The following is an 18853-nucleotide window of genomic DNA, read 5'->3' as shown; positions in this document are numbered from 1 at the left end:
TTTGTCAGTTAACTGTACTGTGGTTAAGACTGGGTTTGACCATCTATTGGTACAGTTACTACCATCAAGTCACAAGTGGTTTCAGAGGATAAATAGTTTCGTTTGCCCAAACTCAAAATTTTAGCATCTAGATTACAATTATCTCTACAAGTGACATGCCAAATTGCCTCCTGCAGAATTTAGTACTTTTTATGAGATGAGACCATTCCAATACTATTAAACATGAAGTGTGTCAGTACAAAGTTAACTCACCATCTGTTTTAAGACAAGAATGCAGGAAAGAAAGTACACAGTCAGTGAAAGTGAAACCATTTTATATATTAGACACCAATGAGTTTTTGCATCTGCTTGGGTATGGATATTTTTACATGGTGATTAGGCAGCACCTGGAAGATTACATAGCTCCTAGGACTAGCTGCAACAGAAGCTTTACTTTTTCAGTTTTAGGACTTTAAGCCAAACATGCAGCACAATCCAAGCTTTATTTAGTAGAAGCTTCCCTTCCCTGCTGCCCCACAATACTGCCCTGCAAATTCAAAGCTTACTGTACAATAGCAATGTCATCTTAAAATTAATTTAATAATTTGCTTTGACAAGCGAATTAAGCAAACTTTCCAAGCCACTTCAATCCTAGTACAACTCAATCCCATTATTTACAGCATTCCCTGACAAATTGCAACCAAATCTTAATATACTGCACACTGGTTCAAAGCAGAACCAATACATGCGCTGCTGCACAGCAATCCTCACAAAATAATGCAAAGAAAATAAAACTTACCTTTCAGAGCAATTACTTTAGAAGCTGGATTCATGATGGCACTTTCTGCAGAGATTGGGCGCCTGATAGGAGTGGTTGGATCGCTCATGTCTATGATCACAACCTGTGCTTGCTCACCAACTTTTTCTCGAATACATATGAATTTATCAGATTCCATTGTTAAGGTACTGAATCCAATGTTTGCTGGATTAATTCCAAGATTTTGGAGCTGCAAAAAAAAAGATTGGTAAAAACCTTGCATGACCATAGACAAGGGCTGTTTGGCAGGGAAATCTGCACATGTGGCAAAATGCCATCATGCCTTCACTGTTTATTCCTAGAATAGACACTTCTCTCTGGGGAAAGTGGTATCAGGAGCAGTTGACTACACAGGTTTTACATATATCTTTGTGATCAGAAGGCAACTCACTGTGATCATGGAGTTGAGTGTTTCTTCATAGTGTGGCTCACTTAAACCTTTAAGAACTACTCTACTGCATTAGGTGTGGGGGAAGATAAACTATTTGTGAATACGGATCAGGTATATCCTGATTTGCAGTGTTCATGGGACTGCTTCACTATGCATCATATCACCCAGTCCACTGACTATTTACATTTTTAATAACCTGTTGAAGGTGGGATGCATAGCTTGCACTCAGTGAAATAAATAGTAGTCAGATTCTCAAACCTTTATTGGCATATGTACAAGATTCCAGTAGGGTTCAATACAGAAAAACCACTCACCCCCAAAAAAGCAACCAACCAACAAACAGCCTTCATCTAACACTTCAGTGTTGTATAGCATTCATGAATCCTCACTGCATGTTGCAGAAACCTGGCTACTATCTCCATCTTATCCCCATCCTGAGTAAACATAATGAAGGCTACATTACATGTGAAATAGTAGTCAACAATCTCTTCAAACCAAGGAGCAGATCCAATCAATTCCTACAAGAACAAAGCAGTGTCTTGTGGCACCTTCAATACTTAACAAATGTATTAGGTCATATTTGTAGGCTGGCACCCGTTTCATCCAATGCACGAAGGACCTGGTTGTGGGCTTCCCATAAGCAACTGGTAGGTCACTGTGAGAACAGGTTGGAGGGCTAGATGGCCTTTTGGTGTAATCCAGCAGAGCTCTTCTTGTGCTCTTCTCTGGTGAAGTGGATGTGAGACCATGAAAGATGATGACACAATTCATTTGTTAAATCTTTGTTGTTTATTTAAGGTACCACAATATTCTGTTTTTGCTTCAACAGTCTCAACACCTCTCAGGAAATAGATTCCTAGTTACCAGAGCAGTTTGTTAATATATGTTGACTCAGAGCCACTGGCATCTCTGGCATGGAAACCCTCCGTTATACACTATATGACATGGTACCATTTCCCCCAATATTGAAGCAGGGTTCAACATTTCTAGTTTCGCTTGATCTAGTTGCTTTGTTCCAGATTTCATAGCAACTTGCACATCTCAAACACACGACCTTCACATTCTTGCTGAAAGAATGTTTTTGCAGGGTTACGTTCCCAAGCTATTGTGCTAATCTTCCCCATATTTATTATTCTAGCCTTTATTAGCTGGATTGTATGCCATAAATGCCAACATGTTTAGTGTATAGCAAGTCTATACACTGAAGCAAGTTTATCCGCACCAACAGGAAGTAGAACGTTGTGGCCCGTGTGCAACTTCAGTACTCCTCATTTTAAATCCACTCAGTGAATGGGACAGAGGAAAGTTCCTTGCTTTAAGTTTTCTGTCAGCAACCCTGTAGAGGCTTGCCCAAAAACAGGCATCGGCAACCTTCGGCCCATGGGCCAGATCTGGCCCACAGAGGCCGTTTACCTGGCCCACAAGCCGCTCAGCAAGTCCCCTGCGTGCTGCGTTAAACTGGCACAGCACGGCGCGGGGACTCGCCGAGTGGTGCCGGAAATGGCATCTGCGCATGCCCAGACGCTGAAAGTCGCTTCTGCGCAGGCACGATTTTCGGCATCCAGGCATGTGCAGAAGCAATTTCCGGCGCTGCGGACATGCAGACGCGATTTCCGGCATCGCACTGTGCATGTCTGGCCCACGGACAATCGTTCGTGGGAATGATCCAGCCCACAGCTGGAAAACCTTGCCGACCCCTGTCCTAGAAAGACAGGAACCTGCTTGTACAGAGTCAAACCATGGGAGATCTAGCTCAGTACTACCAACATTGAGTACCAGCAACTCTCCGGGGCTTCAGGCAAGGAGTCTTCCCCAGCCCTACCTGGAGATGCCAGTGATTGAACCTAGAACCTTCTGCATGCAAAGGAGATGCTCAACAACTAAGCTATGATCCTTCCCCCAATAAAGACAACCATTTTCAAGCATGTTGCTATGGGGAACCAGCCAGTGACATTGTACGTTTGTCAGTAGCACAAGACTCAAAAGCTTCTACTGAAGATTGTCTACTTAAGATATTTAGCTCTGATCAGAGTTAACTGTGAACCAGGAACCATCAACTGAAGGACCCAATAAGCCCTTGAATATGATTATTTCTTTTAAAAATTATCTAGCAAAACATGCATTAAAAATGAGAGGAACTAATAGCTGGAAGCATCTTAGAGGTGCTGTATTAATCAATTTTTAAAAGTTTCTCCAACATCCCACTGAGAGGGTAGGATAAGGAAGGACTGGGCTTTAGCTTGTCATATTCACATTAGATTTATATATATATATAGCATAGATGTTCAATTACATTCCTTGGTACAATTGTCCCAGAAAAGATTTACGAAGAGCCATCAGTTTGTTAGGGTTGGAAGCTCATTCATTCAATTTTGTCTGTTTTATCTTTTTCTTTTGCTTCAATCTGGGATATACATCTTACCCTTAGACCTCTTAATTGCTGAATTTAATTTTTAATGTTCCAATTGTCCATATTATATTGTCGGTATTCTAATGCTTAATATGGCTATTGTGAGCCTGGGGGTGGGGGAGATGCCTCTCTGTGGAAGGGGCGGTAGAAAACATGGAATATCTAGGCTCACTTTAATCTGGATTTGGCGCCTTGATCACCCCAATTCATGAAGTGTTCTGGGAGACAGATGGGAGGAGTGCAACCTTTGTTGATTCTCCTGGATCTCTTCATGACGTTTGAAACCACTGTATTCTCCTGGGGCAGCTCTGCGGGTTGAGAGAATTGATCCTCTCTGTAGGACTGCAACCAGAGAGTAGCATTGTGAAACTGCTGCTCAACTCCATGGTATTTATGCTGTGGAATCCAGAGTGTTACCTCTTGTCCCCCATGCTGTTTAGTATCTGTACAAAGCCACCAGGTAAAGTCATTCAGGGATTTGAAGTATAAGTTCATCAATATGTTGCCAACACCCAACATGATCCTAATATCAGAAGAAGCTGTACAGATGCTGAGAGCCAGGGAACTGAAGCTGAATGACAAGACTTGGGACCCAAATACATGAAGAAGTGTCTCTTCCCATATCTGCTTAATTAAGCATTGGTATCTGATGACTTGTCTCTTCTCGGGGTGAAGTCTATTGTGTAGTGACACAGGAGAAGGCCTTCTCTGTGCTGGCAACCTGCTTGTGAAACTACCTAGTGTTTGAAATGCAGCTGCCTCCCTCTTTGCCAAATCTCCAGCATGAGTTAAAGATGCATCTGAGTTACATCTAAAGCTTCGCTTTTATTTTATGACTGCTGCGGAATTTAGTGTCCTGTTTGCAATGTACATGTTTTAAAGTTGCATTGTTTTTATATCTTGTATACACTGCCCATGGATTCTATGGAATGAAAGGTGGCCTAAAAACAGTATCTAAAATACTGTGCTCGTTGTATTTGTCTGCTTTCTGTCAGCAGCTTTGAGCGCAGTGTATATACAGCACATAAGCAAACTGATTACTGATGAGAGGGACAAACGTATTTCCAAGTTTTATCATGGAACACCAAATAAGCAAGAAGAGGTTACCCCTTGCCATATTTATTTGCCATCCAGTTATGGCAATGTTCCATTCTTACATCAACAGGCAGTTTTTACTGCACTTACATACTGTTCTCAGGAGACATGACTGGAAACGGTTTGTAATAGGCATAAAAATAGCAGCTAATAGAAATGTTGTATTACCCCTTCTATAATTCAAAGTGGGTTTCCTTCTGCATACCATCTACCCCCCCCAAAAAAAGAGAAATAATTCCAGAACTAAAAGATTGATTGCACCTTTGTATGAAATAAGGGGTGCTATCAAAACAGACCCTTATGGTTTATCTGGTACAGCTTTCATGGAATTTTCAAGTCCTGCCCACAAACACATCAGTATACTTGCTGTACCATCTTTACATCTGCAGAGATTATTCAATCTCATATAGTCCTGCAGAGATCATTCAAGCTTGTATAGCCCTAATTGGGCTAACCAGAGGTGACAATTCCCATGCAGAGAAAATCAGATCCTGCAGGCATAGCTGTCAAGTTTTCCCTTTTCTCACGAGGAATCCTATTCAGCATAAGGGAGTTCCCCTTAAAAAAAGGGAGAACTTGACAGCTATGCCTGCAGGGTCTGTGTTCCACATTCACAAACATGAAGAGTCTTAGATTCTTCAGTAGCAATGGCGGAAGCATGGGAAGGTATCTATATAAGCTATTTTCAGAAAGGTGGAAATCTGAAGACCCTAAGGGGGCTTTTAATCTGGCTCAATGTTCTGGGCAGGTCAGTTTATATCCGCCCCAGGTGTTCCTATTAAATGACGTTTTTCTGTAGTCAGACCAGCTCTGTAACTCTACCAATATTCCACTAGCTGACAAAGATAGATAAAAGGCCAAGTAATCCCCAGGGGAAACTGCAAAGAGAGCAATTACTGCAATAGTTATTCTTTTCACAGACCTGTAAATATTTGGACACTTCTTCCTTGTACACACTTTTCTTTTTGCAATTCAGTCATGAACCTTTTTGCCCAAGGTATTCCACAGCAATATACAGTGTTCCACAACTGAAGTAACTGAAAAATGCACAGAGCTTCTAAAAACTGGTCTTAAAGCTGCAACATCCAACTTCAATTTTTCTACTACAGCTTCTTTATTTTCTCCACCCCTATTTTGTGTAACACCTTGCATGATGGAAGAGTTGTTGGAGAGGTGAAAAGCTTGCCACTATTATGTGACATATTGCCTGGTCCCAGTGAAGAAATTAACCAACCTTTTACAGCATCTCTAGTTATTACAGCCTGAGCAACCTCCTTTCCCCTGCAATTGCCTAGGGTGGTAGTGGGGGGACAACTAAACTCTCAAAAGGGCCTGTCAAGCTGCCCCCAAACAAAGGTCATTCCCTCTGAAGGGCTTGCAAGGCTTCAAGTTTACTAAAAGACCAAGCCAAGTCTCATCAGTCATTGTGCTGGGGGATGGAATGAACAACTATTCTTCAAGCCTCTATGCCTGTTGCCAGACATATCTAGTCATCTCCCACACCTCCCTCTTCAGTTTCTGATTCAACAATTAGCAAGAATTACAGCACATGTAACGCAAAATCACAGGTAGCCCAAACCATCCTTTGCAAGCACATTTTAGCCATGGTTAGCAGATTAGGATGGAATTCTCCCCTACATACCAAGCCACACAGTCTTGAAGGCCAAACTGTCTTGAAGGTTAAATACGACCACCCCCTTGACTATTGTGTAGCAGAGAAATGGTCTTCACAGCCAAATCTGTACTCTTGCAGAGCCTTCCCAGTGAAGGAGTGAGCATCTTCAGGAGAAGCACTGCACTTTTATTTTCTGAGTAAATGTGAAGAGGCTTGAATGAAGGAAGAACACAGAATCAAAGTCTCCTTGAGATTATGTTTTAGATACACTGGGGGGGACTGGGGGAGAAGAGGCCACATTACATTTACAGCGGTACACAAGGGGCCACTTTAGTCAAGGTGTTGGCTGCTGCTTTGTTTTTTTATTGTATTTAATGTTCATATGTAGGGAAAGGAATACCCCCACCCCACCCCAATACAGAAGAAGAGATTCTATACAAGCAGATTTTATCCCTTCCTATATTATTCACATACCCAATTTCCAGTGGGAATTATGTGCAATTATGATAGGTAGGCAGCAAATACTCCTATAATATAGGAATGCAATGCAAATAAGCATGTACTTTGGGATCACACTGGCTGTCTCAGTGTGCAGCTTCAAGGAATTAACTGAACTATCCTGTGCATGCAGCCTGAATACTGCTGCTTCACACTTCTCATCTTGAGTGGGGATACATACCATAAATGGTTACCTTAGCACTAAGTTAAAACCCCAATTTGTTATGCCTTAACAAACCACAATCAGGAAGCAATGGTTTCTTGGTCACTTCCCAGATGTGGCTTGTCTGGGCAAAACAAACCACAAGCATGGGTTCAGATGTAACACTAAGCCAGCCATTTGTGGTTTTCTTCCCCATTGGAGAAAAGCATGGCCACTTAGGCTGTATTCACCGGATAGTTCAGTAAGCCATGGTTAATGGCTTAGCTGTTACCAGCGTTCAAAACTCCCAATGTTCTAGGCACATCCTAGGTGCAATGTTCTAGGTCCCCACCCCCATCGTGGACACTGAGGTCCAGCGCCGAGGGCCTTCTGGTGGTTCTCTCACTGTGAGAAGTGAAGTTACAGGGAACCAGGCAGAGGGCCTTCTTGGTAGTGGCGTCTGCTCTGTGGAACGCCCTCCCACCAGATGTCAAAGGAAAAAACAACTACCAGAGTTTTAGAAGACATCTGAAGGCAGCCCTGATTAGGGATGCTTTTAATATCTGAAGGACTACTATTGTATTTTAATCTTTTGTTGGAAGCCACCCAGAGTGGCTGGGGAAACCCAGCCAGATGGGTGGGGTATTATTATTATTATTATTTTATTATTTTGCGACAGGGAATTTCATTAGCATAAGCAGTTTCTGAGCTCTGGGCGCAGTCCTGCACCTAAGATTTTAGATTAAAACTGCAGAGTTGAAGAAAAGGAAGCCCTTTTTCTGCCTCCCCACTTACAGCTACTCTCTGAAGACTGGAGAAGAGACTCTCTTAAGAATATTAGGGGCTGGGCAGGGGAAGGAAAAGCACACCTAGATATTCCATTGTTGAGCCCATAACCTATGTTTAAAGTGCCATTTAGGCCAAGTTTTCATATCTCAGTTTCTAACATTGGCTGTTACCTATTAACAAAGCCCATGCAAGGAAGTGGTTTGCTACTACACAACCATTAGTGAGGAAAATATTGCCAGAAAACTGGTAAATCAAAACTATTTCCTGGACTTCAACTAGCTATTTTTTCCTGCACAACTGGATGGAACTGATGGAGAAAATCAATGAAGTCAGTTTTGAAGCCTCGGTGCTGCTCCTTTAACTTTCAGCACGACTGCATTCTCCTTAGGAAATTATTCTGTCAGTGAGGGGTTCTATTCAGATAATGATTTGCCATCTACTCATCTAGAAGAATGTGTAGGTGTGCTCATGGCGTTTTTGTCATAAGATGCTTCAAGTGCTTTGCACCATGGTTCTTGCTTTAAGACCATAACCTTGCATGTTGTCTTAGGAATGTTTTAGACAACTCATCTCACAGGTAGGCTACCTGATCTAAACATCAGAAATTCAGGGAATGCAGTTGCTATTATGCCAGGCTTTCACAAAAGTAATAATTAAATATCATAAACTTTTTAAATCAGATGAACAGGATATTCTTCCACATTTCCATTTCATTTTTGAGGAGGTTTAGCTCCTCCATGACTCTCTAAAAATCAACACAACCGAACTAAAGTAATGTGGCATTCTCCGTGCCTATGCTATATCCTTTGAATGAATCGGAACTTGATTTCAGTCATTGAAGAGCAGCATAGACATTACAGGTGACTCCCCACTTACGTGGAGGTTACAATCAGGGGCCCTGTGCACATAAGAAAAATGTGTGTAAGTGGGGAACACCCAGGAGGGTCCTTGTGGCTCACAAGGTAGTCTTCTCCAGGCTTTGGGGGTGGTCTCCTCGCAAACCAGAGGCACAGCAGGGCTTTGTTGAGGCTGTTCAGCCTTCCCACCTAGCAGCTGACATACAGGGTAAGTGCAGCAGCACCAGGCACTTTCCCATGCATCAGCTGTTAGGCAGGTAGGCCGAGCAGCCAAAACAAAGCCCCTCTCTCTTCTCTGTCCTCTTCAGGCTCCGGGGAAGGTCTCCTTGCAAGCCTTGTGTTACCACACATGTGTGCAGTCACATTCAAATAGATTGTGCACAAGTGGGGAGTTGCCACCCCACCTGTAATACTTTGATTTCCCTCTTACACCATGATCTGGAAACAAAAATGCAAATACTTCCAGGGCAGAATTCCAACTCAATGAACTCCACATACACTTCAAAAAAAAAATTTTCAGTCAAAAGTTGTGGGTCAGCTGCTCAACAGAGCACAGATTTGGGGCAATATGGATCTGAAGAAGATTGGATCCATTCAAAATCAATAACTGAGTACCATATGGTATGTCATCCTTTCTGTTATGAGACAAAGCTAATCTATTGAAGTTGGCATCTTTAGTAAATAGTATGACTATTACTGGATTATGTTATCCAAAACAAATGGGCAGCCACGAAGCAGCCAGAATATCAAAGGTAGCCAGGAAAACATACATATATAGTTTTGGGCCTGATAAGGCAGTGTATCATGGATTTAGATTTGTGAGTTATTGGCAGAGATTAATATATAAAGACTATCTCCTTTCAACCTAAAGCTGAGTGTCAAGAGTTTTCTTCTACCATACAGAACCAAACTTAACTATCCAAAATGAGCAAGCGTAATTTTCCTGTCAAGATTGCATAAGACAAACTATTCAGTTACATTAGGACAGTTCAAAGTGACACCCCTATAACAGTAGTCTATATACCGGTAATTGCCCTGGACAGACAAAGTCACTGAGTGTGGGAAAGAGGCTCGACTGGGAGAGGACTTACTGGCTTTTTGCTGACAAACCAGATCATATTTGACTTGGCTATCGTTCTATCTGCTGTTTTGTTTATTAAATGGGCAAAATCCCATATGATCGCCAGCAAGATTTCAATAGTGAAGAGAGGTGAAGAATGTCAGATAGTAGGGGACTGTCAACTCTGTTATTAAAGTGTTGAGTTACAGAGTAAATGAGTAGGGATTTTTTTGTAGTTAATGTTATAGTAAAATATATTGGATATTGCAATGGCTTATGATTACATATGAAAATACTGTATGCAATATGCAGTAGGGATTTTAAAAACTCTAATAGCATCTTTTTATATTATGATTGGCAATGGCACCTCTAAGCATCTCTAAGCCAGAGATGGGCAGCTTGGCCAGTGGTCAGGGATGATGGGAGTTTTAGTCCAATAAGATCTGGAGGGCCACAAGTTCCCCATCCGTGGGCTAAGCAATAAGCATCTGTGGAATTGCAACTCAAGAAGGTAGGCAAACAGAGTGATATAAGGCCCTCTACATATTGCACCAAGTTGTCCAACAAAACAACAACAACCTTGAGGGATTCAGGTGTCTATGTTAAGAGTGCTTGTAAGTGTATTATCTTCCACTTCCGGTCTGCCGCCATCAGCCGCCGGCGGGGTTCGTTTCGGTCTCCGAGACACCCGCCGCTACCGGGGAGGGGGAGAGTCGCGCGGGCGCCGCGACCTCCCGGAGAATCCCCAGATTGAGCGTTCTGGGGGCTGATACCCAGCAGTGCTCCAAAAAAAGCCATGGAAACCGCCCGGAGAGCCCCCGTTGGAGCCTCCGAGAGCAGGCTGTACATGGCGGAGCCTTGGGTCCATTGCTACCCCGGTAGCGGGAAGCTCCGAGCCGGAGACAGAGGAGCGGCAGATACCTTCAAATTAAGATCTGGACTGTGAGTAAGATAATTCAATTTGGTTTTTAAAAGAAGAATTTGGACCTGGGAGGGGAATAAAAAACGGAGGTCGTTCCCCCCCCTACCCGGAAGGCTGTGCCACAACTAACTTGCCTGCAGCCGATTGAAGAGAAGGGGCGCGGATCCCCCTGAAAATTGAACTTGTATCCCCCCTTAGAAGGCAGAACTAAGGGGGGGGGAATATATACATTTTAGACTGTGTTGGTTAATTTGATATCGCGATCAAGAACCCCCCTCCCGGAAACCGGGGGCAGGAACCTAAAGCCGCGACCAGTTGATAATATAAGGATTTATAAAGAGTAATTGCTGCGATTCTGTGATCTCTCTTTTTTGGATTACATTTTGGACTACATTTAAGTTGATTGTTTGAATTATAAATGACAAATATGGTTGGAAACAAACAAAGGAATTAGTTTGGACACTACAGCACCATCTCTGGCGGATCAGGTTATAATTCCCACGGGAACATAGAAGGACAAAGAAGGCTGCCAGCCAAAACAACCCGCTTACAAATGGAGGAGGTTGAGCTGCAACATATTTTAGACTTTATTAGAGAAATGACAGAGGAAGTACGTTATGGCAAAGTTAACATCCAGACTTTAAAAGAAGACCAACAACAGATATCCCCAACGGAAATTTTAGAAATGGAAGAAGAAGAAATCATTGAACAACGGACTGAAAATAAGGAGCAATGGACTGAGAAATCAATGCAACCTGTGAGAGAGGAAGCATTGACCACCTACGTGATTTTGGATGCTAAGGACCAAGATGGACTCGGGGACCTGGTCTGCCCAGTGAGAGAGGGCGACCAGATCCCAGATAGAAACAAAGGAACTGAGGAGGGAGGAAAGAGTCTGGCCATTGCCCCCCCAGTGAGAGTGAGGGGACGCAGACCAGACAGAGGATTGGAAATAGGGGATACTGGAAATAAAGATGAGGGTGGGAGGCTGGTGGAAGAATTAAAACAACAGAAGGGGAAGAAGGAGGAATGGGGTGGTTTAGAATGGCTAAGAGTGGGTGTGGGGTAAAGAAGGAATATAAAGTAGATGAATGGATGGATCAAAAGGCTTGAAATTGGACAGTATGAAGACGCTGGCCGGGGAAATGGGGAAACTGCTACCTGGGGAGGGAGGGGGTGGGATTTGAGGTTTAGCTATAAGATTGGATAGAATTTGAATCAGGAAATAGTTTATCTTTTTAGGGGGAAATTATAGGCTAAAGGAAATTATTAGAAATAGTTAAAAGTAATGTAGTTTAAAATTTAATAGAAATTGTTGTGTGGGGTAAAAAAAAGAAGTTGTGAAATTTGATACGGAATAGACCCGGGAGGGGAGGGACGGGGAAGTCGGGGACAAGATATTGTTAGAGATATTACTTTTCTTTTTTCTCTTTTTTTCTTTTTGTGCTTTTTCTTTTGTTTTTCTTAATATTTCTTTTCTATTTTTTAAGCTTTTGTATTTTTGTGTGGTATTTTTTTTTACTGTAAAAATTCCAATAAATATAATTATAAAAAAAAGTAAGTGTATTATCTTCCAATTAAAATTAAATTAAAAATTAAAATCTTCCAATTAAAATAGTTTAAAAATTTAATTTTTAAATAGCTATCTCATTTTCTGTTGAAACACAAGTAAAAGGTTGAAACACAAGTAAAAGGTTAAAAAGCCCACATGATAAATTGGTCTGCTTCCCCCCCCCCAAAAAAAAACTTTGTAGAAGATCTGAAAGTCTCCCAGGAAGTTGTGTAGGACAACAGAATACCCAGAGTACCCATTCAGAAAATTTATTAAGTTATTTATCCTGCAAAGAAAGATACTGAAAGATGCCCACACCATACACACCACCAATCTGTCAGTACTCCACCTTCTAAAACTATACCTGCAGTTTGTGTCTAGTTAATACAGTATACAGAAATCCAGTATTTCCAGTCTGAACCTTTTTTCTTTATATATGGAATGCCAGCGTAACACTGTCTTGTTACAGCAGCGACCAATCAGTATTTAGTGCAGTCACTCATGTTCAAAACTGAAGTACAGCTTATCCTTTATTGCACTTATGGCAGTGATGTTTACATCACTCACTGACCAAGCTGGTGTTATGGCTTGTGCAAGTTCAGCTAAGTTAAAACATTGCACAGGTACCAGCTAGTACAATATAGTGGTTGAGTCAGGTTAGGACTGGGGAAACCCAAATATAAATCCATACTGTACTCAGTCATGTACTTCACTGGGTGACCTTGTGGCAGCCACCATCTCTCAGTCTAACCACCTCACAGGCTTGCTGTGATAATAAAATGGAGAGGGGGAAGGGGCTATATACACCATCTGGAACTCTTTGGAGGAACAGAGGGAGATAACTGAAATAAATATTGGGAAGCTGAAGGACCAGAAAGCCCAGCGGCTAATGAAACCGAAGAAATTATGCAGAATGTGAAATCGACTGAAAAAGGAATCTGGAAGGTGATTAGCTGAAGAACAGGGATTGAATTAAATCAGAAGAATTTTAAAAGAAAGTTTGAAGATAGCTATAGAATTAAAGTGATTTGCAGTTTTAAGGACTCTACTGTACTGGAAAGTCAAACTGAATAGAAATGTGATACTTATGTGCAACTAATACTTCCTGTGAATCCAAATCTGAGCCTTAACTCATGTGGAGTACAAATGTTGGGAGAATTTTAAGGCTGCCATGCTAGGCATATGTCTCACTGAACACAGTGGAACTTACTTCCAAGTCAACATGCACCTGACTAATAAGCCCTTAGTCATTAAGCTTACTCCCCACACCCTAATTTCATTTTTACGTTATTTTGTTGCTGTTACTCAGCTATATGGATAAACGTCTATAGGACCAAGTGTGTAATACAACTGCATCTTGTGTTACTGGGAACCATGAAGCACTTGGCTCATACCACTCACTAGGGGAAACTGAAGATGTTCAAACAACACTAAAAGAGAAATGTAAAATTCCACACACAGTACGAAACACTAACGAAGGCATGGTGCCACCAGGCAGTTCACATTTTGAAATGGATGCCTCTGTCCTAAGAGGGGAAGGGAGGGGTAAAGGAGGGAGCATTTGCCAAGTCCACTTCCTGTTCTCTCATTCATTTAGAGAATTCCTTTAATTCCTGCCATAAACTGCCTTTTCTTAAGCAAACACTTCCCCCTATACTTGATCCAGAGCAATCTCTCTCTCCTCTCCCCACCCCAAATAGCAGTTCTTTCACAGAACTATCTGCAGTCTTTGCCTCACTATTTGAGACTGGGATCAATTTCCTTAAAGCAGCCCATCCTCCAAGCGAGTAGCGTTGTGTTCTTGTTTTTTAAAGTAGCATCAGGAATGCTTCTAGAAGAGACAGAAGTAGAAGGGAACAAATTTTCAGAGCCCTGCCGTTCTCGGGAACAAGATGCAATCTATTTGCTCACTCCTTCCCCATCTTGCAGATCCATTTGCAGGGCTCAGAGGTTCCCAAACACAAGCCGCGGCCACCACCCCACAACCGATGGATCGGCCGAAAAAAAACAACAACCAGAAATGCAGGGACGCAGGTGCGGCCCGTTTTCCACGCTCTAACGTGAACATGTCCTTCCCGGCACTCCGTTCCCCACAAATATTCCTTATGGTGTAGTAATGCAGACAAGCAGCTCGGAGCCTCCCTCTCCATACACACCAAAAAAAAGAGGAGGGGAGGGGGAGGAGAGTCAGTCATTCAGACAGCCAGTGACTCTGCACAAATACCCGCAAAAGGCTGCCATCAAAATCTAGGAAACCTCACCGAGCCAGAATCAGGTGCAACAAGGGCAAAATAATTGAAATGAAGAGCACGACTCTGATTTTCCAATATGCATGTGCGTATGTGTACATGTGTGTGACCCCCTATATATATATATATATATATATATATATATATATATATATATATATATATATATATGTTCCCCACCACCACCATTCCCCTAGCGCCAAATTAAAAGCCAGGGCAGGCTTTGCGCTATCCTGCCTGAAGGAGGAATGAATAAAGGGTTATAAAAAGGAAACAATAAAAGGTTATCAAACAATAAAGGGTTATAAAAACGAAAGAGGAGAGTCCCCCCCCCAACCCCACCACACGAGAGATGCCTGCCTGCCTGCCCCACAATTCATTCACTCTGGCCCTCCTCCCCAACCCCATCCCAACCCCCTAGAGGGGAACCCCTCGCCCCTTTTCCAAGGAGTCTTCCCGCCCCTCAACCCCATCCAAACCCCTCCCCCAGGTGGTGGGGGGGGAAGCCCACCGCCACACTAGGCCGCAAGCCACCCACCCACCCTTTCCCCTCCATTCCCCATACCCGAAGCCGCCCCTCAAGGCTGAAATGAGGTGGAGGGGGGAAGAAAAAGGAAGATGGGGTGATCCCTTCCCCCCCCCAAATAGTTGCTCACCTGAAAGTGCTCCTGGAATCTTATGGGGAGTATCTGAGCCATTGTGGGGGTGGGGGGGGGAAACAGCCCTCTCAGAGAGGAAGAAGAGGGGGGGCTCCCAAAAATAAAGAGAGAGAGAGAAGCGCAGGAAGGCTCCTGAGGTTTAAATAATAATTTAAAAAGGAAAGGAAAGGGGAGGGGATGAGGGAGGGGGCACGCTGTGGGTCCGGCGGCAGAGAAGGGAGCCGCTGCCTGCGCCCCACACACACATATACACGCGCGCGCGCGCAAGGGGAGGTGGGGGTTTGGCTGCTCCGCGAAGGCAGGCAGGCAGGCGAGGGCGCGGACTGCGCAGGCGCGCCGGTCACCGCCCCCCCCCCCAACTCTTCCCTCACCCCCGTTCCGAACGCCGCTGCTCCATCACCCCCGGCTCCCTTTTCTGTCTCAGGCTCCCGGACCCTATCACCCCGTTCGGAAAATCCCTCCGCCCCTCAGGCCAACAAAAATAAAATCGAAAATAGATATCTGGCTAAAGGAGCGAAGGCGGCGCAAAGGAAGGGGTCTCTCTGTCTCTTCGAAGTGCAAATAGTCCCCTCTATGAACCTCGTTTTCTTTTTTTTTCGTTCTTCAAGTTCCCACCCCCTCAAAAAAAAACGCGCACGGTGCTCATTTTCTTCTCGAGGGGGGTGTCGGGGAAAAGGGCGGGGTTTGGGGGGGTTGCTGAGTTTGAAGAAGGGGGGCATTTGTTTCTGAGGTGAAGCTATAGTTGTATCCTTCCGCCCAAGGCGAGAAGGGTCTGGTCCCTTTCCTGCAGCCGCTTAGGGTGGCTTTGATGAGCCCACAATTGTGCTCATCCTTCACCCCATAGCCAGCCTATTCGCCTCAGTCTGGAAGGAGGCTCGTCCTTTGAGGAGCCTGAAATAGCTTTGTCGAAGTTGTTATCAAGTCACACAGCCCGTCTATTTTCGTTGCGTCTCTCCTAATGCAGAGATGGAAAGCGCTTCGGGGCAGAGACCTTTTTCCTTCGCTCCTTCTTTTCCTCTGTTGTAAAGCGCTATGTTGCATCGGCACAACCACCCCCAAGGCACAGTTGACTACGGGGTCGTGTCTCTTGCTGATATCAGCGAGATTTATTTCTGAGTTTTAAAAAAAACCCACCCATGGACCATGGTTAGGATTGTGCTGTGAGATTGGAAGGAGATGAAGGGGAGAGGCGAATTGTGACATCACAAACAGTGGTGTGGTGGTAAAAGTTGGGGTTCAGGAACCCCAATAGCCCCAAAGAGAGTCCAAAAATTGCAGGCAGCTCAGCCGATCCGTTATTATTCGCACCCAAATGCACACACCAAAGAATAGCACGAGGCATTAAACTCAGTTTATTAGGATCGGAATAAGTGCAATTCTTGAATGTATAGTTTGGTTATATATATATATATATATATATATATATATATATATATATATATATATATTTTCTGTTTTACAATTTAAAAGACTCATTTTACACCCTTAAGGTGTCAATGACTTCCCTTCTTCTCTTTCCATGGTTCATTTTACACACCATAAACCCCTACATATTTTACAAAAACCATTATACCATTCAGCGTTCCATTATTGCATCCATCAAAACTTATTTACACTGTTGAATTTATCTTAATGCTGCCAGTGTTTTCAGCTGTACACAATTATTTCCCACATATTCAACAAATGCTTCCCAATCTTCTCTAAACGTATGTTTTTGTTCTCTTATTCTAAGCCTGCAAATTGTGCAGATTCTGTCAACTTAAGTTGCCATTCTTCTTTGGTTCGTTTTCCATTTTGGGGCTAACAAAACAACGGGCCGCAGTAGTGGCATACATAAATCACCTTTTTTGACACCTGGGAATTTCAGTCTGAATTATGTCCCACAGAAAGGACTCTGTTTTTGGGGGGAAAGTTTTTGGGGAAATGTTTTTTAAACTTTTTTCCCCAATTCATTTTGGATCATTTCCCAATACTGTACGCTTTGACCCTTTTACAAGTCCATGACTTATGAAAGAACGTTCCCTCCCTTGAATGCATTGTTCGAGCTGAACTCAGTGGTGCTGGCAGTCCTGACTGCATCCTTTGGGCTTGTGAGACACATCTGACACAAAAGACCTTTCGGCCACTTAAAACCTTAATTAGCTGTTAACTAGACATGCAAACGCACTTGCAAATACACAATAGCATTTGAACTGCTAGCATGAAGTAAGGACCCCATCAAAGAAAAGGAAGTAAGTCTCCAGCCTCTGATTCATTGTCTCCTTTCCCTTGCATGGCTCCCTGTGCTAGTCTCATTATCACCTTACTTACAGTACTTGCTTTTATTCCACTTTCACACTCATGGAGAATCTGCAGGACTGCAGCTTGTTGTGGGTGCATGTGCATTGTAAGGAATAGCACCCTTAAAAAACTGCAGTTCCCAGGAAACTCTGGGGGAACCCATGACTGTTAAAGTTGTACAAGAGTTCTTTAAATGACATCATCACTCCTGCTCTGAAAAAAATGAAGTCACAGAATTCTGTGTGTTCCTAGGCTCTCAGCTATTATTATCACAATTATTTTATTATTATCATCTCCATTTTATTAACTGCCTTCTTATCTGCCAACTCAAGGTGACTTCTATATTAGATAGTTCAAAACAGGTTAAAACAACAAACAATTTTAAAACGAGATTAAAACCCTCACTTATGGTAAATACTCATTTTCATTTATGCTGCTGGGAAAGCCTGTCTGAACAAAAATGTCTTCAATTGTTTCCGGAGATTGCAGATAGTGGGCGCTTGTCGTATCTTGACAAGAATGCTGCTCCAAAGAATAAGATTGCGGTGTAAGCAATCCCATCAATGCTTACGTGGGAGTAAGACCCATACAGTTCAGTGGGACTGACATCTGAGTAGACATGTCTACAAGCCTACAGCTGCAATCCTGCTGCATACTTAAGTGAGGCAGTAAGTTGCCATTGCCCTTGGCTGTTCAAATTTGAAGGCAAACCTACTTAAACGTTCCCAAGCAACATGCAAACGAAACCACACTTCTCTGAATTTTGCAAGGCATTGTTCAAGCCAAGTAATGTGTACAAAAGTGCTTACACTCAGGTAACATATGCCTAAAATTGCATCTATAATGGGGAAAATAACGTACAATATATTTTTTTTGCAAAAAAAAGTGTATATTAGGCAAAATTGAGGACAAGTGTGTGTATTAAGATAAATTTGCACTGAAAGGCTGATGGATTTTCAGGTGGACTTTTAAATATGTATATATCTCTCAAACTGATGTGGGAATGTGGAGAAGTGAATCTAAGATGGGAAAAATGATAAAGTGATAAAACCTGAAACCGACAGATTCACTGATCCTTGTGACAGTGGCAGAGTCTTTGGCCAACAGGCGCCCAATTCATCAGATAAACCTGATCTTCAAGTGATCTGGGGGGGGTGTCATTCATTCAGTCCTGGCTCATGCTTTTGGGGTGCTATTTGGACAGGCCAGCAGTAGGAACGTCCCCCATCCTCGATTGTTCCACCACCTCTTCACTGCTGTCAGTCTTTCACATGCCGTCTTCCTAATCCAGAGGCTAACTGCCCCCTCCTCTTAATCATGAAAGTCCCCTTAAACTGCATCCACACCATACTTTTAACGTGCTCTTACACCACTTTCACTGCCATGGCTCCCCCAAAATATATTGGGAACTGTAGTTCGTTAAGTTTGCTGACCTCACGGACCTATGGTTCCCTTTGGGGTGGGAAACGTCATGGATCGGGACAGGGTGGGGGGAAACACAGGGATGACCCACAGCAACGCGTGGCCGGGCCAGCTAG

At 43.1% G+C, this 18853-nt stretch overlaps 1 protein-coding gene across 4 annotated transcripts in view; it reads right to left on the bottom strand.

The window, feature by feature from the left end:
- Positions 1-15597, bottom strand: part of CLTCL1 (clathrin heavy chain like 1) — a 56969-nt gene extending 41372 nt beyond the window's left edge. For all 4 annotated transcript variants that reach the window (XM_060269801.2, XM_035097942.3, XM_060269802.2 and 1 more), the window contains exons 1-2: positions 15033-15597; positions 779-986 (exon numbers count right to left, since the gene is read on the bottom strand). In XM_060269801.2, coding sequence (XP_060125784.2) covers positions 779-986; positions 15033-15074 — 250 coding nt within the window. In that variant the 5' untranslated portion in view covers positions 15075-15597. The remainder of the gene's footprint in view (positions 1-778; positions 987-15032) is intronic.
- Between the last annotated feature and the right edge of the window lie 3256 nt (positions 15598-18853).

Source organism: Zootoca vivipara, chromosome 16, assembly GCF_965207765.1.
Source record: "Zootoca vivipara chromosome 16, rZooViv2.hap1.1, whole genome shotgun sequence".
Classification (NCBI taxonomy): Eukaryota; Metazoa; Chordata; class Lepidosauria; order Squamata; family Lacertidae; genus Zootoca; species Zootoca vivipara.
Note: the sequence above shows the minus strand (reverse complement) of the source record. Positions and strands in the feature narration are given on the sequence as shown.